This window comes from Triticum aestivum, chromosome 7A, assembly GCF_018294505.1.
Source record: "Triticum aestivum cultivar Chinese Spring chromosome 7A, IWGSC CS RefSeq v2.1, whole genome shotgun sequence".
Classification (NCBI taxonomy): Eukaryota; Viridiplantae; Streptophyta; class Magnoliopsida; order Poales; family Poaceae; genus Triticum; species Triticum aestivum.
In genome coordinates, this window is record NC_057812.1 from 113,962,305 (window position 1) to 113,987,873 (window position 25,569).

General features: G+C 42.9%; 1 protein-coding gene across 1 annotated transcript; it reads right to left on the reverse strand.

Moving 5' to 3' along the window:
- Positions 1-8,451: 8,451 nt before the first annotated feature.
- Positions 8,452-14,114, reverse strand: LOC123147956 (ubiquitin-conjugating enzyme E2 34). The gene is made up of 9 exons (XM_044567294.1): positions 13,774-14,114; positions 13,626-13,680; positions 11,135-11,173; positions 10,961-11,024; positions 10,464-10,525; positions 10,344-10,383; positions 9,835-9,862; positions 9,313-9,404; positions 8,452-8,944 (listed from the first exon to the last, which is right to left on the reverse strand). The coding sequence occupies exons 1-9, from the start codon at positions 13,828-13,830 to the stop codon at positions 8,656-8,658; spliced, it is 726 nt and encodes a 241-aa protein (XP_044423229.1). The 5' UTR covers positions 13,831-14,114; the 3' UTR covers positions 8,452-8,655.
- Positions 14,115-25,569: the final 11,455 nt, after the last annotated feature.

A 25,569-nucleotide genomic window follows, 5' to 3' on the forward strand; every position in this document is an offset into this window, starting at 1 on the left:
CCACGTCGTCTCCGTCGCCACCAAACGCCTCTCATGGTGCCCTCCTCCAGGCCCAGCCCAGCCCAGCTGAGAGGCGCTCCAGTACCTCCCGCGTCAGCCGCTGCATGTGGCCGCGCCAAATCCTATTTGGCGCCTTAGGCCCTGTTTGGTTCGGCTGTGGATTTCTAAAAGTAGCTGTGAAAAATCTACTGTGGAAAAACACTGTGGAAAATCTGATGTGAAAAAGATGTAGGTCATTTGGCAAACCAGCCGATACAGCTTTTTTAGATTTTGGCCCGCAGCGGAATCAGATTTTGGAAAGCACGTCCTGAGCTGCTTCCGCTTTTGGTTCAGATTTTGGCAACGGATTTCTGAAATCGGATTCTACTGGGTTCGCCCTTTGGTTCAGATTCTGCTGCGCGGCAGCAGAATCCGTCAATAAAAGTTGAACCAAACAGGGCCTTAAGCGCCCGATTTAGTTCGTTTTGCAATCGGGCACATACCCCCTGCCTTCCTTCGCTATTAACAGGCCCGGCCCATCCCCCCCTTTGGTTATATGTTTATAAGGCAAAAAAGGGTGGGACCTTCAACATCGAGGAACGATGCAATTACCACTGCGCCAGCTCTCCGACTGTAATCTTTTACATCTTTTTCCTGCCTTTCTTCTTCCATCTTTCTTTTTCCCTTTTTCCAAAGTTTATTTTTCAAATTCGAGAATTTTTCTTTTTCTTCATGTTTTTTTCCGCAAAATGGATGAACATTTTTTGTTCAAATTCAATGATCTTTTTCCATGTTAGATGAACTTTTTTCAAAGTCAATGAACTTTTTTTCGAATTTGATGAACTTTTTTCAAATCCGATGAACTTTTTTTTAGAATTTGATGAACTTTTTTCAAATCTGATGAACTTTTTTTCCAATCTGGTGAACTTTTTTGAAATTTGATGAACTTTTTTCAAAGTCGATGAACTTTTTTTTCGAATTTGATGAACTTTTTTAGAATTCGATGAAATTTTTTCAAATTCGATGAACTTTTTTCAAATCTGATGAACTTTTTTTAATTCTGATGAACTTTTTTGAAATTCGATGAATTTTTTCAAAATTGATGAACTTTTTTCAATTTTTTTAAAAATTCGATGAACTTTTTTCAAAATCGATGAACTATTTTTCTAAAAACTGTAGTACATACTTTAGTAAACCGGTTGGTTTTTCTAAGAAAATCAGCACCTAATGTAGCAGTTTTTGGCGAGAGAAAAAAAATGATCGAGCTGGGACCAGCGATCAAGCGGGAGCCAACGAAAGGGAAGCGAAGAGGGAGCGATGGTTTAATGGGCCAGTCCAGAAGGAGGCGCGCGCGGGCGCCACGATCGCTTGCTAGCGCTGAAGGCGCTGACGAGGAAGACTCTGTGGCCGCAGCACGCCTCGTTGGCCTCCCTGTACCCCGTGGGGTTCTCCGGCCAGTCGCCGTGGTTCACGAGCTATGCCACAAGCTCATTTGTGGAAAACAATTTGGTGCGTACCGATTGATGACATGGATATCTCATACATCTTTTTTTTTAGCTGGGAATTGTCGCCTTTATTTAAGTCTCAGACATCTCTGAGTTCAGTATAGAGCTGATGCAATCCGGTGGCACTCTAAGCCACGTCCTACACAGCTTCTTCGCGCGCCCTTCCCTTGTGAGACAATCGGCAACATTATTTGCCGAACATTGCGTCCAGGTTACCCTGAACTCTCTGGATTTAAGCAAACCCTTGATCTCCTCCACCATGAGCCCATATGAGGACAGGTCCCTCTCCAGATCGCTGAGCTTGTCCGCCACCACGTTCTTCAGAGTCTGTCTCCGGGATCAGGCACGGGACATCCATATCCGCCGGTAGCTCCGCCAGAGAGTTACTCAAATGTTTTCATAGGAGAAGTGTAAATACGGTTATTTGCTCAATTAATGCAAGATTTGCGAGGGCCCAGAATTTTTTTGGAGGCGCTGCAGGATTTGAGAGGTGCGTGTTTGTAGCACCCAGCTCCCATACGAATCAGCTTTATCGCTCGCCAGTCTCGCCCAGGGGCACCCGACAATTTTTTTTTTGGCAGTGGCATAACCTTAGTCCTAGGATCAAATACCACCCGGACAAATCGATTGGGATTTTGATCCCGGTAATCATTAGCGGTCATATGGGTGGTTACATTACTGTGCTCAAAGTATTCATGAGGCTGGTTATAATGAGGAGTATCATATAGTAGTATCATGCATATGATACTAGTGTATGATGCTATCTCTCTAATGCATAGTATTATATATTAGTATCATGTAGCACTCTATGTATTGTCATGCATGACACAAAGTAGCATAGCAATTATTATAATACAATATCATGATATGATACTTCATCCTCTTTTTCTTCATTTAATGCTATGACATCTTATTAAAATTGACTAGTTGGCATGCATGATACTAGCTATAATACTATCATTACGACTAGTCTAATGCATCTCATTCCTAGCTATAAATGTGTGGGATCGATGGAACAACACAAGATACTTCGAGTGTCTCATTCCTAACTCGATGTCTTGTTGTGTAAGAGGAAGGTCGTTTCGTCACAATATATAGCGTAGAGTCGGAAGTGGTAGGTGAGATGTAATATGAAATGCAGCTTAAAAATAAAAGATGTACATGCATGAGATTCAAGATGATTCTTGTTACTAGTGCCCTTTTGCTCACATGCATGAAGAATAGAGGCACTGAATAATTAATTGGTTTACTGATCTTCAAAAACACACAATTAAATATTTAATAACCTTTCAAATGTAAGATTCATAAGTACAGTGATAACAATTCACTATGAATTTGGAAACCAATATTGCAAGCAACATAAGGCATATATCTCACAAATCCACTAGTAGCATGGCTTTGGTCACGGGGCAATATTCATATTAGTCCCGGTTCAGTCACGAACCGGGACTAATATGAGCATTGGTCCCAGTTCGCGCGGCTAAGGCTTTAGTCCCGGTTCACCTGAGCCCTTTAGTCCCGGTTTGAGACACGAACCGAGACTAAAGGGTGTGATGCCCTTTAGTCCCGGTTTGTGTCTCAAACCGGGACTAAAGATTAGACCTTTAGTCCCGGTTTGCGACACGAACCGGGACTAAAGGGTGCGATGCCCTTTAGTCCCGGTTTGTGTCTTAAACCGGGACTAAAGATCCCATTTTCAAACTCTACCCCTCCCCCCCCCGGTGGATCGCCTTTTTTGTTTTAAAAAAATCAAAAGAAAATGATAAAAACTTCAAAAAATAAAATCCTTCGAGAGGTAGTTATATTACTACATCTACTAGTTAGGAAAATTTTAAAACTTAAATTTCGACATGTTTTGCAAAAAATGTAGGGAAATTGTAAAACGGCTATAACTTTTGCATACGATGTCGGAAAAAAACGTATAATATATCAAAATATTCGGAACGAAAATCCGCATCCGATGGAGACCGCCTAAGGCCTGTTTGCAAATTTTTAGAATCCTCAAATTCTAAAAGGAAAAAAATTATGCTCAAATTTTAGTTTTTTTTAATTTTTGTTAAATCTGGTCAAACTATGGTCAAACTACTTATTCAAGAAGTATTAGTGTTAGTAAATAATTATTCAAGAATATTAGTGTTACTAAATAATTATTTCAGTTTTTTTGAATTTTGGTCAACTATGGTCAAACTGTGGTCAAACTACTTATTCAAGAAATATTAGTGTTACTAAATAATTATTGATTTTTAGAACAATAGTTTCAAACTCAAACAGTGAAATGTGTGACTTCATGCTCAAGCTAAATTCCTGAGGGTTAATAGGATTGACATCTTACTATTGTTAGGAAAACAACAAGTGCAGACTTGGAAACGAGGGAGAATAGAACCCGGAAGTTAAGCATGCTCAGGCTGGAGTAGTGAGAGGATGGGTGACCGTTCGGGAAGTTAGATGATTTGGAATGATGAGGGGTGATTAGAGATTAAAGGTTAAATTGAGCAGTGATGAGGGGTGATTAAAGATTAGAGGTTAAAATAATTCAGAAATTTGAAATTCAAAAAAAATAAAAAAAATAAAAAAAATAAAAAAAATTAAAAAAATCATAAAATTTCCTTTAATACCGGTTGGTGTTACCAACCGGGACTAAAGGTGGACCTCCAGGCAGTGGCCACGTGGAGGGCCTTTAGTCCCGGTTCCAGTTAGAATCGAGACTAAAGGGGGAGGCTTTAGTACCGACCCTTTAGTCCCGGTTCCAGAACCGGGACTAAAGGCCCCTTATGAACCGGGACTAAAAGCCCTTTTTCTACTAGTGATCTATGAGCAAAATGATTGTAAATTTTGTGCAACATAAATAAAAATGGCCATATGTAGTCTGGATTATGTTTGATATCATATTTGGGTTTTCCAGAGTACTTTTCCTACTAATAAAAAATCATGCATACATCTCTTCATGCAACATAAAAAATAAATACGGGGTGTGTGTGGGTGAGTGGGGGGGGGGGTTATTAAATTGAATATAAATTTACAAATCAACATGGCAAGAAGCATAATCAGAGAAAATGTAAAACAATTATATTACCACCTCCGTCAGATGCATGACTTACAAGAAAGGATGCAGTCACAATTTTAAACTTTCAATATGAATGTACAAGAAATAAATAAAAAGGTTGTGTCGAAATGATACTGTTAGATTTCTAAAAAAAAGTCCATATTATAAAGTCGCACATTTTTGTCATTATCATATACGAATAAACATAATGCTCAATGGTAGATACCGGACACTGTATACCTACAACACCATCTATTTGCAAATGGAGCGGTTGTTTCATGCATATATCCCACGATTTGCACAATGTAAATAAAAAAATTGAATATGCAGTACCATGTTTGAGATTATATCTTGGTTTTGCAGAGTACTTAGCTACATACAATAATTTTTATTATTTGATGCAAATATGTTGGTAATGCAACATAAGGAGTAAATGTGAGTCGCCTGGGAGGTAATTGAAATAATTTTTATTGTGGATTATAGATTGCTAAATTAAATTACTTACTCAATAAGGAAAAATATCTAGGATGTTTTTGTGGTAATTGTTCATTAGATTTTTCTCACAAAAAATATTTCCAGTTACATAAAGTTTGCTAATGCGTACATAGAGAAAATGGTCAAAATGCATACTATCGTTAATACCTAAATGTCATCTATTTACACACATAGAAATTGTTTCATTCATATCTTAATTAAATATGTTTTATTGTGTGTTGGAGGAGAGTAAATGGTATTACTGACTCAAATATTGCATGATTTACAAAGGCCCAACTTAATTCATAAGCATACTTTGATATATAAGTGCACGTTGTTTTAGAAGGAATAAGTACATGTTTTTTGATAAAGGAGTTTTTATTTACTCAATAAATGATATCAAGGCAACACAATCGCCATAGAGTTCACAAACCACCTCATAACAAGATGCACAAACCGATGAAAATTACTTTTTACAAAAGTGATGAAAAAAATCAGCCTAACAAGAAAAGAAAAACAACATATTGTGATAGAGGATCAAACTGGCTACTAAACCACCATTCAGGGTGAATAAACGCCTCCTTGGTTTCCCCTTCCACCTGGGTACATGCGTCGTAAACATCTCCAAGTGCACTTACCAATAAAGTAAAGACCCGGTATAGATTTTAGTGTGTAAATGAGTGTATAACTTGTGTTTGTGTGTGGGGGGAGGGGGGGGGGTTGATTTTACCAAAGATCACATAATTTCTACATATCCACATCGACAAGCATAATGTTGCCACCCAACTAGGATTGGGGTCTATGCTTCATATCAATACCCTGCAGCTAGTTACCAAACATATTTAGAATAGCCCATCACTGACACAAATTAGAAGCAACCTGGATGGCCGGCGATGCAAACGAGCAACTTACGTTCAAATAAGAGATGTTTGGTTGTTTCATCTTTACAACATAAACAACATCACTTCCATTAAAATTTTGGTTAGAGAGATTATGTATTTTTTTAAACCACCAATGAATACAAAATTAAATGTTTAACTTTTAGCAAAATCTTTAGTTTCCATAGTATTTTATTGTTAATTAGTGCTAGCAAGATACATAGAGGTACCGGTGAATACCGTGTTATGTGCAAAACCCATTGGAACTCGTGCCAATGTAAGACCCAAAGAATCAAGTTCCTGTAGTTTTTCTGTAAGAAGACCATATAGCTGAAGACTTCCATAATTATGACGCTTTCGTTTCTTACATTATGAAACAATCATGGGTCTTATTCCCGAAGAGGATCATTGCTAAGTCATGTATCGTCCCAAAATCTAATTTGTGAACCATCTTTGGTAGAGAAGGTTTTAAAGCAAAAGAAACATGCTTCACCTTCATCAAACCTGCCAAGAAGTTTGAATCATGGGGTTTTCACTGAACTTAGAGGTTCTACCATACACCATCGTCACTCAATCGGATGCTTGAGCTAACATTTGATAAGGAGGACAGTGCTTTCTGCGTAAACATATATACTAAGATGACACTTGTTCGTCGTAATTTAATTGGCATAGTGGCGAGGCTGGCCTTGCTGGGTCATGTCAATGGGTATATGACCGTTGTTGGTAAAAAATATACAAAAGAAATTTGTTTGAAAAGTTCTGACACTAGACAATCAAAAGGTATGAAAAAACTCAAATAAAGAATTTTGCAGGTTTCTCATCAGCTACCCCTACACGGTCTCTCGATTTCTCAAGTAACCCCAACTTGGGCCCCGTTCGGGTTGGAGGGAGAGAAAACTATGGGACTCATTGAAGGCACAGGATTGCTGTGGTAAAACCAAGGAGTGAAAAATGGAGGATAGAAACAAAAGGATGGTGTTTAGATCAAAGGGGCGAGAACCATAGGAAATTGATGCTTGGGTTGATTAAAAAAATAGAACAAATGTGTTTTTTCGTACAGGCCACATGAAAAGAAACATTGTTTATTAACTGAGCTTCTCTCTTGCCTCGAGCCTACGCGAGAAAAAAAAGAGATTGAGGCGGATATTTCTTTTCCTCTGGAATCGTGGGTATAGGCCCATCATTCCTTAGAAGTACTGTTCCCATTTCCTGCGTTCCGAACGCATCGACGGAGAGAAAAACTACAGGAATTGATTCTTTTGCTTTTTCCTGTAAGCCGAGCGGAGCCTCGGTATTTGTGCACGTATGCAATTTCCAGGTGTGGTCAAAGTCTGTTCTTTGTTAGGGTAAAACTATTCTCGCTGCCTCTCATTCGCTATATAGGTGTGTACATAACTGATCAAGCAACACAAGAGAGGTCATGCATTGCATTTCTTGCTCATGTAATTGCGTAGGAGAAATGCATTACGACTATATAGCATAGAGTCGAGTGTGGTAGGTGAGATCCAGAGTGGAATGTAACTCACCAATAAAGTGCATCGGTAGGAATTACTAGTATCACATGTATGAAGAATAATGACGTTGACTAATTGACCGGGTGATTAAAAAATCAACATTTGAAGCTTAATTGGTTGGATCTCGAAATGTTTTTTTTTTGCGGGGGGTATCTCGAAATCCCTGTTCGTAGACTTGACTAGCAAACGGGATATGCAATACGCATGCTATAATATTATACTGAAATATTTAACCACCTTTCAATTATTGAAATCATGTATACATATTGGCATACGGAAATTTAGAAATCAACGTGGCACTAGCAGCTAGTGCTGTCAGTGAACAAAACACAGACGGGGCCATCAAATTAGCTAAGCCTTAACTCATCCTCTTTAAGGTCTACAGAGTTTTCTTTCCAACCACGCTTAGTGTAGATAGATGGATAGTGGCGAAAACGTATTCCCAATGTTTTCAACAGGGAGAGCTTTGTGTAGCGAAGAGACAACCAAATAGGGCACAAATGTTTATCGTGACCGACATCTAAGACCATAAGCAGGAGTAAGGGTTGCCTTGATAGCACTAAGCACATAAGAGTTTGGTTGAATCGTTATCTGAATAGATGCAAAGGTGAGAAAGCAGACCGACTTTCAGTTCAGTTCACTGCAACAGTTCTGAGGTTGGCCCTCAGGTCACCGTAATTGAAGTGGGCATCCCTGGACCCTGGGGCGTGTGCTACACAGTTCGCTCTCCAGAAAAGCTGCGACACCAACAGCTCCAGCTAGTGCTGTAGGTGAACACAAACAATCGAGTCACCAAATAAGCAGCTAGCCAAGAAATACAAGGCAACCGAATTTGGAGAAAATTGTGAAGCAGCACTTTGAAAGAGACGTATCTCCCAGAGATACCCAGCAGAAAGAGCATTGTTTAGCGCAGACACGGGTCACAATTAGCAAGCCCTTCTTAACCTAGCATGAAATTAATGGTATGCTACTTCTGATACATTTCTACACCTTGAAGATAAACATTAGCGGGCAAAGCAATGCTGGGAGCGGCTCGAAACAGAAGACGAGAAAAAACATAGTTCCAAGAAGCTCAAATAAAGCAGCTTGTAGAGTTTCTCGTCAAGGGAGTGAGAATACGGTTCTACAGTTTTACCATCACAAGAGTTCATCACCATGTCTCCAAGGTGGTAGTCCATGGATGAAGAATTGAGTTGCACAAACCAACAGAAAGCTATACAAAATTACGGCACCACTGTCACACTTTATTCGACTTTTTACTGTCAAAGTTGCATCAGGGGCAAGGCCATCACCGCGCCAAAAACAGAGACAATAACCACCATCAGCCAAAAGGGCACTCGCTTCTTCAGCTTCTTTTCGCCGCGGACCTCGGCCACTGGTCTTCCTATATTGTTCACCATAGCTGCCGCCTGCAGGACGGCGGCATGAGAAGGAGCTGGGGCATGGTTCTCCTGGGGTTCTGGTTCCGCGCCAGTTTGCTCCTTTTCTTGTTGTTGGTTATACTTCTCAACATACTCAGGAAACAGTTTCCTGAAGTGCGGGCAATTTTTGCTGTGGAACAAGAGCAGACTTGAGTAAACCTCATGGTTTGGAACAGGGAATATCTCGTGTGGAAGAAGGCGTAGTCAAAACAAGACACAAGAATAAATGTCATTTCAGAATAAGCCAACAAATGTCAGCTGTCTAAAAGTGAATTAGATATGCAGTGATTTGGCACTGGTACATTGAGTTCATTGCATTTGGGAAATACTGAATGAGATAGGATCCCTTAAAAACAAAAAACCAAGATATTAATTATGGAAGCATATTTACTGAACAGTGAGCGAAAGCTACTGCTAATTCCTGCATCCGAAGGATTAACCTTTTTCTCAGTCAACACCCAAAAGAACTAAGCCTATCTTGCATATAAATGCATTTACCTCTCACAGTTGTAAGCAAGAGAAGCCTTTGCTAAACGCTTCTTCTCTCCATCTGTACTTCTGATGCTTCCAGTTGTAAGAGCATCATCCATCTACAAATACAAGAACAATTTTACAGTTTACATCAGAAGGCAAGAAGCTGGAAAATAGTTATGTTCTTTGGTAAACCAGATGATTCTAAGGGTATAAAAGAAACAGCAAAAAGCTGTACAAGCATATCTTTTGTACTTTAAGCACCAGAATACTAGATTTAGGTGACTAGCATGAAAATTAAGATTATCAGAAGAACTGAAACATTAACCAACAGTACTGCCTCCTTGCAAGTGAAATACCAACATTTATTGCGTAAAAACACTCAAAAGAATTACTTGCAGTAGTAATGTAGTGTTTAGTAAGTATTTATAGTACAAATTGCTAGGCTTGAAGAACAGTTCATCTCCAAAATATGTGTGTCAACAATTAAGAATTGAATTGAAGTTCTTTTGCCAACTCGTAGATGATGAAAAAGTAACAATAACTTACCATAAATGAGAGGAGTCCTGTTAGAATGCTGCAACACAAAGGCGTATGTCAGACCGGTGAAGAGAAAAGCACAAGAATACCATATAGCAAAATATATTCACAGATTGACAATGACAGATCACTTGTATCATTGGAAAAGTGAAGGTACACTTTAATTTGTTGCAAGTTCCAAGTTCTCAATGTTTTGTTCAATAAAAAGTTCGGTTGACTTCCAAGCAAACCAGAAAAGCATCATTCATGGATGTTCATACAGAATAAGAAAATTGCGGTTGAGCATTTAATTTGAAGGCAAGTAACTGAAGACCATAAACTCAAGTAGCTGATATTTGAAGGAGAAACATCTTATGGGGATACATCTAAGTTCAAACTTAGGAGCTGAAAAGCATGATTGGTTTAGTTACCCACAAAATATTTTAAAATATGTCAAATGAAAATACGTATTCCCCAGGCCTGGGAATGAGAAGACACTACTATCACTCACTCATCGAGGTATATCATTATGTGCATACCTTGCTACAGACCACATGGGATTCCAAGATTCTGGATGAACTGCAAAAACAAAGGAATATGAGAATTATTTCAATCCGATTAGAAAGGTAAAAAAAATCTGATTACAGTATGGTGCTTACAGTCACTCATTGATAGGCATATCCTTTTGTGAGGGGCAAACCTGCCGCTGGGGGTTGTCATGCTGAGCAAGAAAGACAAATTGTAAGTAGAAATCTAAGAAAAGTCCATTTATTAATTCGATATCAACATATTTTATCTAATCTATACCAATATAAAAAGACCCAAAGGGGCAGATCCAATTAATCTAGGCCATCAAATCATGTCAATCCAACGACCTAGACTACTTCAATGTCGAGCGCTCAACATGTTTAGCGTGCAGTTAATGTCATGCCAAAATATAGTGCTAATCACATAATAACATGCAAATAATATCCTACTTAATATCCGCATGCACTTAATATACTTCCAAATTAACGTGCATTGCACGTACACATCACTTAATATACTTCCTAATTAACGTGCATTGCACGTACACATTGACTAGTTGTTTTAAACATCCAAATAACAAGGAATTGTCGTTAAAAAGGGCACAACCAATGCTGTAATGTTTCAGTACCTGATACTTGGAGGTTTAAAAGGGTAATCAGAGGGAAATTTAAGCTTCCCATAGTAATATCCACCTTCAGGAGGAAAAAACAAGTGCAAAAAGACTGTTAAATAAGTGCAAAAAGACTGTCTGGCATAGGATAGTACGCAGAAGATAGTAGTTTCAAATATGTGTCATATTTACCTTCAAAGGGTGTGGCTATACTTCCTTCAAGTACAAAATCTGGCAACCAAAAGACAAAATTAAGTAACTGATAGTTTGATAACAAGCTTGAAAGTGAGCGAAAATAGACAGCACTGATAATAAGAATGCCAACAATGCAAATGACATACTCCCTCCGTTCCTATGAAGAGGGCGTATATTTTTTTCTCTGGATTTTTCTGAAAACAAGGTGCAGGGTGTGATTCAAATGCTTTTCTTCCTACAATACCCCTGGTTCTCCTCCTATAATCTCGCGCTGTACGTGTGAATTGGTTGCCACATGCAAGCTGGGAGAAAACAGCATGCATGTCAGGCTGCTTTTAATGCCATGCATGATGGCGCTACAGGCCAAGGGCACATACAAAGCTAGCCAGGATTATTGGGACTTGGAATTTTCCATGGTGGGCAAAGACGCTAGGCAGTAATTAATTAGAGGCAAGCTGGGAAAGAAATTTCTGGCGCTAGCTTTCCTTGGGGTTTGCAAACAGAAATTTATGCCGTCTTCATAGGAATGTAGGGAGTATAATTGGAAGACGAACAAGGATTAGACTTGCAGAAAAGGTTAATGTAAAATATCTGGCATGACAGCATTCATGTGGCTAGGTGTGTCACTCTACAAAGCACGGACACGGCTGATTCAGCCGATTTGCCGTCCTAGTATGGCGGGACATGGTGACACGCCATGATACGCATATCCCCTCATTACCAAATTTTGAAAGAAAGGACATAGCTGGGATACGCTGGGAATTGGAAGGCCCAATAACAGCCTCAGCCCGATACAAACCCTATTTTGCAGGCTCACACACACGCTCGACACAAAAGGAACAAGCTGCTCCAGGCTCCAGCGAACACTCCGCCGCCTGGACTCGACCGCCGCCGTTTCCAAAGTGCAGCAGACACGCGCTCGAGCAGGTAACCCCAAGCCCAGCAGCCTCTCCTCAACCTCTTCATCCCTTTGTGACTCCCTGTTGAGATGCTGCTGCTTGCTTCCCCATGCGGCAATGCCGTTGCTGCTTGTGTTTTAAATTAGCTGCATGATGTTGTGCTCACTTGAATGTTGGTGCTGCTGTTTGCTTGCTGTTAGGGAGCATGGCATCTGAGAACCCCACCGCCAGTAGCCAATCGTCCATGGGTGAGAGTGAAGGGCAGCCTGGTGTTGTAGATCCGAAATATCCTTTGTTTCTCATTGAGCACTTGAAAAGGGATGCAACAAATGGAAATGTGGCACTATTCTGACCTCATATTACATGGCCTATTTTTTAATTCTTTATATTTAGTCGTGTATCCCCGAATGGCTGTTTCTGGAAAATGACGTATTCCATGTCCTGGTATTCATGTCACCGTGGCCGTGTTTCCGTGTCCAGATCCGTGCTTTTTAGGTGTCACTCATTAAAATCAGAGTAACTAAATGTACACCAGTAGACAAGTTTAAAACTTCATAATGAAAAATTATTGACTAAATCTAACATGCATAATTTTATTTTTTTCACATAGTTGCCTAATGCCTAAAATGACCAGATCTGCAATTAAAATACACTCTTCAACATCAGCAGCGGAATAAGCAACTCGACAATTTGGGGCATAAACCAAAAACACAACGTTGTATTTCAAAATAACAACTAAAAATACCAAGACCCTGCAATATGTATCAAACTATCATGCAGCTTAATATAAGACTGGCAGGACACCTTGGCCATCATTGTACAAGTACAAACCAGACCAATTCAAAATCTGGTGGAGATTCAATGATGCGAGACAATGCCACAACCGCATGAGTTAATGTGATAACTGTTGAAAAATATCCAATAGCACCAAATATATCGTGGACCACTGGTGTGACACTTCCCCGTCTCCAAGTCCATGCCATTTTACCAAACAAGCACACAGATGACAATGATGCATGAGTAAGCTTTGGGCACAGGGAGGTGAGAACCACCACTTTTAGGAAAGGCGCCTACAAATCCAAACTTCTATATGCAGATTTTTCACACTGAATTTTTCGGAAGCTAATAACAGACCCTCCAGGCCACTTCCCGCGAGAACACCCGACTTTGGCTAATGACACGCAGGAGCTAATAAGCTTTTCCTAGCATCTCTACAGCATGTGCCTGAACTTCTTCCAGGGGCTAGGGAAAGCCCGAACCTACCCAAATCACGAGCCCAATTTACATTACAGGATTCTCGAGAACGGCAGAAGATTTTGTAGACAACAGATACAACAGGTGGCCATAGACACATTATAAAGATTAGCCCGACAATTTAAACCTTAAATTTCGATACTACAGGTGAGCAAACATAAGCATGCCCAAGTGCAATGCAAAAGCTTCATATATTACCACAACATAGCCACGCCCAGCAACGATTAACACAAACACCAAACCGCCAGTCGCAATCATGGTTCGCGAGCCCCAGGCGCTTCTCATCAAATCAAATTACGGTAAACACACATGCGCGGTAAGTGGAAGCTACTTACGCCACTCCAATATGTCGTTGGGCAGCGGGCGCGCCACGATCTGCGGCACCGGCTCCTGCAAGCATGCCAATCGCGTCAGAGCCCCTCCCAAAACCAAAACGCACCGCGCCAATCGCCACGAATCGAGGCAGGGGAAGGGGGAGCTCACCTTGCAGAGCGCGTGGTACTCCTTCTGGAGGCGCTTGAGGCAGCCCTTGTCGGCCATGGCGTAAACCCTAGGCGGCCGCGCCGGCCACCGTCCGAACCCCTAGCTCGCCCGAATCCGACCACCCGCGCGCGCGTCCCCCCCGCTCGATCGAGCCGGCGCCGCGGATCGAACCGGACGCGGTCCCGTCGCAGCTAATCGGGCGCGGGGGCTCGGGGATTGGGCGATTTGGGGGCGCGGGTTGGGGATTGGGGGCGAATCGGGCGGCGCGGGGGTGGGGGATCGGTGGCCGCGTACCCCGGTGGAGAGAGAGAGGGGAGGGGGCCAGCGTGCGGAGAAAGAGAGAGGGGGGAGGGGAGATCAGCTGGGTGTCTTATCGATGGTGCCCGATCCGCCTCGAGATTCGTGCTCGTGGCCGGTCAGGTCAGGACGGGACGGACGGACGGGCCGCTGGGTCGCACGCGTTTTCTGGATGGTTTTCGTTCAGGTCCACGCTCTCTCTCTCTCTCTCGCGTGGTTGTCTGTCAGCTTTTTCCGAATTAACGGCCGCTTTCGTGCTTCGGGTGCTGTCAAAAGGGGGGAGTTAAATTTTACGGCTTTCCAGCTTTTTTTCGTCATGGCATGGCACGCTTTCGCTGTCGTGGGTGATTGTATTGTACCCCTGTGCCGCTGCGTCACACTGGTCGTCACAGACTTTGCTTAGCTTGTCGTTATCGTGTGGCTGAGTTAATCGTTTATATGAGTAAGGGGCTGTTTGGTTTGAGACTAGTGCGTTGGGTTCAACCCATGTAACGTATTCGGTTTGCCGTAACAAGACCCGTTGCTTCTGATTAATTTTTCGCAATACGTTGTTTGTTTGGTTGGTGCGACCAGAGTCCTGATTTCCTAATCACCTCTCTATCGGGCGGGTTTGATTTTCTGAAGCGTTGCATTGGAAAGTGCTACTGTGGAAAACGCTGACAGCGAAACAAACGCTAGCTATGGTTTCGCAAATCGCTGTAATCGGAAGCCGCACATTTTCGGCCGAACCAAACGCGTCGTAAGTTTGTCTAAGGTTGCCACACCTAAGGTTAGGCAAATTTGACCAATTTGGGTGGGTGTTTGGTTCAAGTCACCCCTTAGGCAAGTCACACTAGGGTCCTACATCACATACACTCAAAAAGTGTGGCAAGATCCCCTTAGGCAAGTGTGGCATGGTTAGGCTTAGAATCAAACAGCCCCTAAGTAAAAGAAAAAAGACGGCTCCATCGCGGCGGCGGACGGTCGAACGGTCGAACGGTGGGTGGGCGGCGATCGGGCGGAAGCAGTGGGAAAGGACGGGCTTTGAAAGTGGTGGGAATGTCCGATGCACCGCTCTGGTTGGGTTTTTTGGGTGGACCGGGCGTGCCAGAGTTCGACGTGGCGCGTGTCTGGATGTTTGTAAATTCCCCCCTATATTTGGTTCCCGTTCGTAGGATTTCAGACATCCAGATCGGTTCGGACAAACTTGATGACCGGTGTTGGATGACAAGAAAATGTCTGGACTAGACAGCTCGGACATCTAGTTTTTAGGGGCGACTTGGTGAACCGTGTTAGAGTTGCCCTAAGTTATACACTTACACACAGAGGGTGACTTGGTGAACTATCCAACCCGGTGTTGCAAACCAGTATGTTCAAGCAAGAATGGTGTGGCCGTGAGGACATCCTCGTGGTGGACTTGTGTCCTCGGCCTCCGCCGTTGCGACAACGTCTGCTCCAGCATCGGCGCGGAGATTGGGAGGTAGTCCGGGAGCGGATGTAGATTGTGATTTGCATTGGCGGCATCCGAAAGACGGGGGATCGTGTGTTGGGTCGTGGTTCATGGAAGGCGGGTATGGTTTCCTCTTCCGACGTCTTAGTCATGTGGGGGTGCCAGATCCGGAGTTTGATGGCGTGTCCGGAGTGTTCCCTCATTCTGATTCGTTCAACGATGATGGATCCGCCTTTGGTGAGCCACCTTGGAGGTCAGCAAAGCTGCATATTAGTGAGGGAGCCACGCCAAGCTCGGGTGAGGAGGTGGTTCGTCCTTTGGTTTCTGTTGTGGTGGTGCGGAGGTAGGTGACGGGTGTTACTGAAGAAAATATGCCCTAGAGGTAATAATAAAGTTGTTATTTATATTTCCTTATATCATGATAAATGTTTATTATTCATGCTAGAATTGTATTAACCGGAAATTTAGTACATGTGTGAATACATTGACAAACAAAGTGTCACTAGTATATCTCTATTTGACTAGCTCGTTAATCAAAGATGGTTAAGTTTGCTAGCCGTGGACAAAGAGTTGTCATTTGATGAACAGGATCACATCATTAGAGAATGATGTGATTGACTTGACCCATCCGTTAGCTTAGCACCTTGATCATTTAGTTTATTGCTATTGCTTTCTCTATAAATTATGCATGTTCTTATGACTATGAGGTTATGCAACTCCCGAATACCGAAGAAATACTTAGTGTGCTATCAAACGTCACAACGTAACTGGGTGACTATAAAGATGCTCTACAGGTGTCTCCGATGGTGTTTGTTGGGTTGGCATAGATCAAGATTAGGATTTGTCACTCCATGTATCAGAGAGGTATCTATAGGCCCTCTCGGTAATGCACATCACTATGAGCCTTGTAAGCAATGTGACTAATGAGTTAGTTACGGGATGTAGCATTACGGAACGAGTAAAGAGACTTGCAGGTAACGAGATTGAACTAGGTATTGAGATACTGACGATCGAATCTCGAGCAAGTAACATACCGATGACTGATGTCTACTACACAACCTTCTTATTGTAGACGTTGTTGGGTCTTCAAGTGCAGAGGTTTGTAGGACTAGCAAATTTCTCTCAAGTGGATGACCTAAGGTTTATCAATCCGTGGGAGGCGTAGGATGAAGATGGTCTCTCTCAAGCAACCCTGCAACCAAATAACAAAGAGTCTCTTGTGTCCCCAACACACCCAATACAATGGTAAATTGTATAGGTGCACTAGTTCGGCGAAGAGATGGTGATACAAGTGCAATATGGATGGTAGATATAAGTTTTTGTAATCTGAAAATATAAAAACAGCAAGGTAACTAATGATAAAAGTGAGCGTAAACGGTATTGCAATGCGTTGAAACAAGGCCTAGGGTCCATACTTTCACTAGTGCAAATTTTCTCAACAATAATAACATAATTGGATCATATAACTATCCCTCAACATGCAACAAAGAGTCACTCCAAAGTCACTAATAGCGGAGAATAAACGAAGAGATTATTGTAGGGTACGAAACCACCTCAAAGTTATCCTTTCTGATCGATCTATTCAAGAGTCCGTAGTAAAATAACATGAAGCTATTCTTTCTGATCAATCTATCATAGAGTTTGTTCTAGAATAACACCTTAAGACACAAATCAACCAAAACCCTACTGTCACCTAGATACTCCAATGTCACCTCAAGTATCCGTGGGTATGATTATACGATATGTATCATTCAATCTCAGATTCATCTATTCAACCAACACAAAGAACTTCAAAGAGTACCCCAAAGATTCTACCGGAGAGTCAAGACGAAAATGTGTGCCAACCCCTATGCATAAGTTCACGAGGTCACGGAACTCACAAGTTGATCACCAAAACATACATCAAGTGGATCACGTGATATCCCATTGTCACCACAGATAAGCACATGCAAGACATACATCAAGTGTTTTCAAATCCTTAAAATCTCAATCCGATAAGATAACTTCAAAGGGAAAACTCAATTCATCACAAGGGAGTAGAGGGGGAGAAACATCATAAGATCCAACTATAATAACAAAGCTCGCGATACATCAAGATCGTTCCGAATCAACAACACGAGAGAGAGAGAGAGAGATCAAACACATAGCTACTAGTACATACCCTCAGCCCCGAGGGTGGACTACTCCCTCCTCATCATGGAGAGTGCCAGGATGATGAAGATGGCCACCGGAGAGGGATTCCCCCCTCTGGCAGGGTGCCGAAATGGGTCTAGATTGGTTTTCGGTGGCTACGGAGGCTTCTGGCAGCTGAACTCCCGATCTACGTTATTTTCTGGAGGTTTCTGTACTTATAGGAATTTTTGGCGTGGGTCTCACGTCAAGGAGGTGCCCGAGTCGTCCACGAGGTAGGCCCACGTGCCCGGGGGGCACCCTCGTGGACGCCCCGGGACTCTTCTAGCCTAACTCTTTTACTCCGGGGTCTTTTTTTGGTCCATAAAAATTCATGAAAATTGGCACGTCAATTGGACTCCGTTTGATATTTCTTTTTTATAAAACTCAAAAACAAGGAAAAAACAGAAACTGGCACTGGGCTCTAGGTTAATAGGTTAGTCCCAAAAATCATATAAAATAGCATATAAATGCATATAAAACATCCAAGGTTGATAATATAATAGCATGGAACAATCAAAAATTATAGATACGTTGGAGACGTATCAAGCATCCCCAAGCTTAATTCCTGCTCGTCCTCGAGTAGGTAAATGATAAAAACGGAATTTTTCATGTGGAATGCTACCTAATATATTTATCCATATAATTCTCTTTATTGTGGCAAAATATTCAGATCCATAAGATTCAATACAAAAGTTTATATTGACATAAAAAATAATACTTCAAGCATACTAACTAACCAATTATGTCTTCTCAAAATAATATGGCCAAAGAAAGTTATCCCTACAAAATCATATAGTCTGGCTATGCTCTATTTTCATCACACAAAATATTTAAATCATGCACAACCCCGATGACAAGCCAACACTACAAAAAAATACACTTTCGTGATGATACGTGTTTGTCACAGTAGGTCGCGTTTTTTGTCATGCATGTACATCCATGACGATTTTATGACGGAATCAAGATAGTCATACATGTGTTGTCGTAGAAGTGTTCCATGACATTACCAAAATTATCATCACGGAAGTGTCCACTTCCATGACGATAAATCGCGCGTCACAGAAGTGCTTTCGTCAAGGGTGACCAACACGTGGCATCCACCGTAACAGAACGCCGTTAAGCTATCGGGCCGGGTTTTTGGATCCGATAACCCATTAACATCCCCGACTAATGGGGACTTTCCATGTGTAAAATCGTCATTGGCTGGAGGAAACACGTGTCGGCTCACCATTGGGACAGATGTTATCCGCTCATTGGACCGGAGGCGCCTATGATACGGCGATGCGTGGCACGGGCCAACAGAGGCCCATTCCTGTGAAAAGACCGGCCCGTTTGACTTGGTCAAAAGGTGGCAGGTCGGCCCACGGAAAGCCTGTTAACGGCCTGTTCGCATATAGCCCATTTACAGCCCGCTAACCCAGGGCCCTTTACGCCCTATCCGAATTAGGTCCAGTAGCGTCATCTGGGCCGTCCAATATGATTCATCACGTTTTAACTTCCGGCCCATGTGTGGCCCATGACTTCTTTCGGCCCATATGAGGACCTTTGTAACTCTTGGCCCATAAACGACCCGTGGTGAAACTGGCCCGTAATGAATAGTGTATCACTTTATACCCATTAACGGCCTGTTATTCCATTGGGCCGTTTCCAGCCCAAGTTATCTTTCGGCCTTCTCAGGGCCCATTGATTCTTGGGCTCATTTGCAGCATTCAGTTACATACGGCCCGTTACTGTCATTTTCTGCTTGTGGGCCAAATTCAGCCCGTTGTTACAGTCGACCCGTTTGCGGACCGTTAATACGTTGGGCCGTTTTCATGTAAAAATCCCGTTGGGATGTTTTCATAGAGTTATCAAATATGGCCTATTAACGACCCGTTATGGTCCACGAATAGTACGGCTCATGATTGGCGAAATGATGATACGCCCCGTAGAAGACCCATGGATTGTACGGCCCGTATGAGGCCCATGGATAGTACGACCTGTAGAAGGCCCATGGATCGTACGGCCCGTAGAAGGCCCATGGACCCTACGACCCGTAGAAGGCCCATGGACCCTAAGGCTCGTATAGAAGGCCGATGGATCCTACGGCCGGACGAAGGCCCATGGATCATACAACCTGCAGGAGGCCCATGGTTACAATAGTCCGTGTGTTGCCATGATTATTTTGGCCTAGTTACAAAAAATAGGCTATTGTGGCCACTAGAAAAAAACAGAAAAAGAACTGTAGTGACTACAAGCAAACAACTAAACAAGACAATAAGGAAATAAATAAGCAATCAATTAACGCTAGCCTATTACCGCTATTACACATATTACATCCACTGGGCATCAAAGTTTGCCACCAGTGCAAATATAGGGAACAAAGCAGCACATTACATACACTGGCCGTCAAAATTGGCCACCGGTGCAAATAAACGCGGCAGCAAAAGAAGAGCATAACTAAAACAACTTCAGAAGAGCTCAAGAAACGTTATCCTGGGTATCCACCATGCTGGCAATAAGCTTAGCAAGCTGATTAGCTTTGTCCTGTTTGGCGCTAAAATCCTCCAACGCTTGCTGTTGCACCAGAAAGTATGCATCTGAATGCTCCAGGGACTTCCGCAGTCCTTCCGCTTCTTGTCGCAGCACAGCTGATCGATGTCTTTCAGCTTGTAGTTGAGACTCAAGAAACCGAACTGATTCAGACAGTGAGTTTGAATAGCTTGTGCAAGCGGTAGTGGCCAGTAACTCGAACACTAAACCAAGACAGGACTTTGGGGTTGTCTCGCTGTCTTCAAGATAGTCTTCCTTAGCTGTTTTATCAGCTTTGTTGGAGACCAACAAGGATGTGTCACTATCCTGAACCTTATCTGCATTACTTCCTTTACCATTGCTTAATAAGGCACTCTTCCCCAATATTCTGTCAGCATTCTAAAAGAAGAAACAAGCAGACACATAACAAGTTTAGCATGTACTAGTATATGAAACTCATTTCGGTGAACCAGTTCATTAGTAAGGTGGACAGGATTAAACTACCAAGTCTTCTATTGCCAAGTACTAGTACATAATAAAAGCATCAAACAAACATATATCTATGTCCTATGGTCACTGCATTGTCTTGCCAAATCAAAATAGAGACACGGTTCAAATCATATCAGTTCAAGACAAAGCAGCAGTGAAAGAATACAAAGCGTGGGAAACTACACGGCACAACAAGATTTCAGATGGGTACCACGGGTCTACATGTACAACAACACTATTGGCTCTGTTGTGATGCTAGTAATGTGCATGATATGAAAGTCAACTGTATACACAATTGAAATTGAAATCAACAGAGCTATTGATAAGAGCAAACCTGTTAAAGAAACATGCGTGAACATACCTGCTGTGCCATTGGAGTTTCGATTGGATTCTTCAATTTAAAAATAAGTTTGTATGAGTAAATATAGTGATACAAGAGCAAAGCAATTATAGTTAAAAAAAGGCGCGCCTAAGCAAGCGCTTAAGCGCGCCTAGGCTCTAGGCGTTGGCAAAACGCATTGCGCATAACTACGCATAATCGGTGCATAACTGTGCATAAGCATGCGCTTTGGTCAGTAAAGCGCAAGGCGGTGGCAAAACGCATAATTAATGCCTAGCGCGTTTTGAACTATGATAGCAATGGAATCTTAAATTAGAATAGTTGTTTTTCAAGTTTAGGCACTTGTTCTACATGAACAGAGTACAGTAAGACGCAAGAATATAATACTTAAAAATAGAAAATGAGCGCATAGACCTTGCCACATTCTTGGTTCGGGACCAGTACAAAACAAGGCGTTCCTAGTCATCGTCCAGTAAATGTGTCTCAGGAGAACGTAAGGGAATTTGATGAGTTTGTTTGCCGGTGAAGTACGTTTTCTTCAGGTAATTTCGATACTGCCACCAAGCATTCTTGAAGATAGCAGAGGTATTAGCACAGGTTACCTCATCCTGAGTTTCTAAATCGGTCCTTCTCTATAGAGAAAAATGGGAAAATTTGCTATATTATAACCATCATGGAGGTAGGATGTATGGGACGAAGCAAAGTAATTGCCATGAATAATATTACTTACACATAACTCCTGGACAAACACCTGCAACTGACATTTTCCTTCATCTTCAGTATAATATTTCCAAGATGGGAATATATGCACATACGATTTAACAACATCAAATGCGATAGATGCTAAACTACGACTAGCTGGTTGTGCTTCCTCCACAGGAATAGGCGTACTAACTGATGGAGTTGGGGTTCGCCGTGATAGTACTGGCCTTTTGGGCACTGGAGCTGCCTTACTAACTGCTCATGTTTCGGAGCTCTGTGATGGAGATGGTGCTGTGTCAACAAGAACTGGGTTACTATCGGCTGGGGTTGGGGTTAGATTGGGTGAAGCTGGTTCTCTGTCCATCGCAGTAGGGGTACAATCTGCGAAAGTTTGGGTTATGTGTGGTAGGGCTGGTTCTTGTGCATATACAACCGGGGTGCTATCTCCACCAAGAGGTAGCACTGTTTTATTGAAGACCGTGTTTTTAGTCCGCTAGATACTGGCATCACCCGCTCCAATTCAAATGGCTGATAAACAGGAAACATAGTTGAATATACAAATATTGTATGAGAGACAGATGCAATAGATAGTGTGGAAAAAAGAGGGCATGAAATAGTTGACATGTATATTGTTTAAGTAAAACGGATAGCATGATATAATTTCACATATATGATGTCTATCTAAACTAGATAGCATAGCATAACATAATTCAAAGATATGATGAATAACTAAACAGGATCGCATGACATAATTCACCTACATGTTATCTAAGTAATCAGGATCGCATCATTTAATTCACATATGTGATTTATATGCTAACAGAGGGCATTCGATATGATGTCTGAACTAAGAACATGGTGTTGAATATTGTGTATATGATGTCTAAACTATGAATGCAAGACACCGTATGCATGATATGAGCAGTATAATTATGCAAGTTAGAGCATACACCTCAGTGGGGGAATAGGACTGGTCATCTGTCTCTGAATCCATCTCTGAGGAGCTATCGGGACCCAACAAGAGATCTGCTTTGACAGGTAGCACTGTCTGCTCTGAAGGCCTTGTTTTCACTCCAGATTTTTCCATCTCCCACCCAAATGGCTGATTCACAGGAAGAGTAGTTTAATGTATAAACATTGTCAACAAATGGAAATGTAATGAAGAAAAGGATGGGCAAGATATCATTCAAATATATGATGCCTAGTTAAACAGGATGACATTGCACATTTCACATATATTATGGCTGGCTAAAAGACATGAGACTGCATAATTCCCATATATGATATAGAAACTAAACAGGTGGCATTACAGAACATGTCTAAACTAAGCAGATGACATATATGATGTCAAAAGTAGGCACTGCAAGGCAACATATTCATGATATGACTAACATCATCATGCCAAGGTAGAGCAAACACCTTGGGGGGTAAATAGGAGTGGTCAGCGGTGTCTGAATCTGCCTCAGAACAGATATCTTCCTCTGGATTACAATCTGGAGAGGGGTGGGGAGGGTTTGCCATTGAACCCACCACGGAGCGATGTCTGCATGACATTGTATTACCGCGCAAAACTCTTCTGTTTTTCTCTACATGTTCAGCATGACTGTGTACAATATCTGACATGCATAAGAAAAAATATGGCGAGATTATGTAAGGAGAGTATGCAGAAATTTAGAGTGATGGTAACAACCAGTGGATCGACGTTTTTCCGTTGAACCAAAATAGCCCTAATGGATCGACGTGAATGTATAGTAATAAGTGATGCAACAAGTGTACAATCTCTTTGCCGTAGCCGTGTCGACCTCAGCATCATTGGGTTGGTCGCTGAAGCAGTTGAGGCAGAGGTGGTTGTCGGAGGTGTGGAGGAAGATCTGAGGAATCTGTAGACGGCATCCAGGGCACTGCTCTATTGTGATGGATCGTTCTGTCGTTGGAGCAGCTCCGGTGAGCCGTAGGACGTCAAGGCTAAAGCAGCGCAAGACATACATCGTCAATCTCAAGTGGGATTATAATAGTATCTCCAATAGATGATGTAAAATGGATGTAAAATTAACATCATCAAAAACCACCTCACTACAACAAATGAGGTAAAAACTATTGACTCTGAACTTAACTGTCGAAACTGAAATTTACTGTGGAATCAGAATGCTACTGTCAAAACTGAACGCAATGGTAGCAAAGAGGCACTTGACATGTAGTTTAGGGAGGGCTTGCAGTTCATCTTCAACCTGCACCCCCTGAGCCGCCAGCCACCACCGGCCGAACTGCCGGCCCCAGCGCCGCCTCGCCGCCCCGAAACAGCTCGCCATCGCGGCCCCGGCCAGCCCTCTAGGCCCTCGCCCCCACCCTGAACCCTAAGATAGATAGTGGGGTACCTCTCCGGTGAGCCCCCGTCCCCGCTGCGGGTGGTTCTTCCTTAACTCCGACGAGCCCCCCAAGCCCTGAAAATCGACTGACCCAAAAGTCGATTCAGTCGACTGAAGTGTGGCTTAATCGGAGCAGAGCAGTAGCACGAGCGAGGGGGAGAGCAGCAGCAGCAGCTGGGCGAGCGAGTGATCGAGCGAGAGCCGGAGCAGCAGCAGCAGCAGCGCGAGCGAGCGAGTGAGAGCCGGAGCAGTAGCATCAAATCCGGCTGGTATGGACGCCGCCGCCGAAGGGGCCTCGCACTGGGGGAGAGCCGCCGTGGAGATGTCACCCGCGGCGCCGGCTTCAAGGTAGCCGCTCCATGGGGGTGCGGGATGGAGCAACGTTGGCGCCGGGAGGTCGAGTTAAGGAGAAGGTGCGATGCGATGAGTGTACAACCTCTTTGGTGGCGTCGAGTAGGCCTCGGCTTCGTCTGAGGAGTCGGTGAGGATGATGCGGTTCCAGTGGAGCAGGTTAAGGCGGCGCTGTGGGGATGGAGCAGCCGCGATAGACGAGGCGATCGTCGGAGCAGCTCCTTGGAGGTGGAGGACGGGGCGGCTGAACTGACGGGACGGCGAGATGGACAACGGATCCTCATACGGGGAGGTGGACGAGGGACGTCGAGCTGTTGCAATGGATGATGTCATCGGGGAAGAGGCTCCGGCTGGGCAGCGGTGACGTGGCAGACGAAGGAGGGTGGGGTTTCGCGGCTGGAGCGGAGAGGTTATGGCGGCCTGGGATTTCGAATGGCGAAAAGGGGGCGATGGGAGGGGGTGAAGCATGACTTAAGGACACGCTTGTCCAAAATGTAGAGTGTGTTACAAAAGTACCCCCCACCGATTTGAACTAGCGGCCCTTTCGGCTCAGGGTTAGAAGGGGGATTTCACGTTTCGGGATTTGGCAGCTGGAGGGAGTTTTCACGCGCGTTGTAATTTGGGATAGCAAGGCGCGGGTTGTGAAGGCGCCAGTTTTGAGAGCACGATATCTGAATTTTCGGGATATAACAAGACGCGGGTTGAATTTTAGGGACAAGCCTAATGTGTAGTAATATTGTACTTATACGTACCAAATCAATTCGCGCTTTCCTCAGCCAAAAAGAAAACAAAAAAAAAATTTATTCACACCACACAAAGAGAGAGTCTTGCCCCGTTTTACTATACAAATGCTATTCAAAGCTACTCCCTCCTTCCATCTATATAGGGCCTAATGCGTTTTTTGATGCTAACTTTGACCAAATATTAGAGCAGCAATATATGACATGCAACTTACACAAAGCACACCGTTAAATTCGTCTGTGAAAGGTTCTTTCAATGATATAATTTTCACATTGTGCATGTCATGTACTATTAATCTTGTCAATAGTCAAAGGCGGTCTTAAAAATCTCATTACGCCCTATATAGATGGAAGGAGGGAGTATGAATCCATGTTATGCCCGATTAAATTTTTTCGCTT

Excerpts from the sequence above, each read along its gene's own strand:
- LOC123147956 (XM_044567294.1), bottom strand. The coding sequence starts at position 13,830 with ATGGCCGACAAGGGCTGCCTCAAGCGCCTCCAGAAGGAGTACCACGCG. Across the intron at positions 11,174-13,625 it reads CAACGACATATTGGAGTGGC|ATTTTGTACTTGAAGGAAGT; the intron begins GTAAGTAGCTTC and ends TTTGGTTGCCAG. Across the intron at positions 11,025-11,134 it reads TATAGCCACACCCTTTGAAG|GTGGATATTACTATGGGAAG; the intron begins GTAAATATGACA and ends TTCCTCCTGAAG.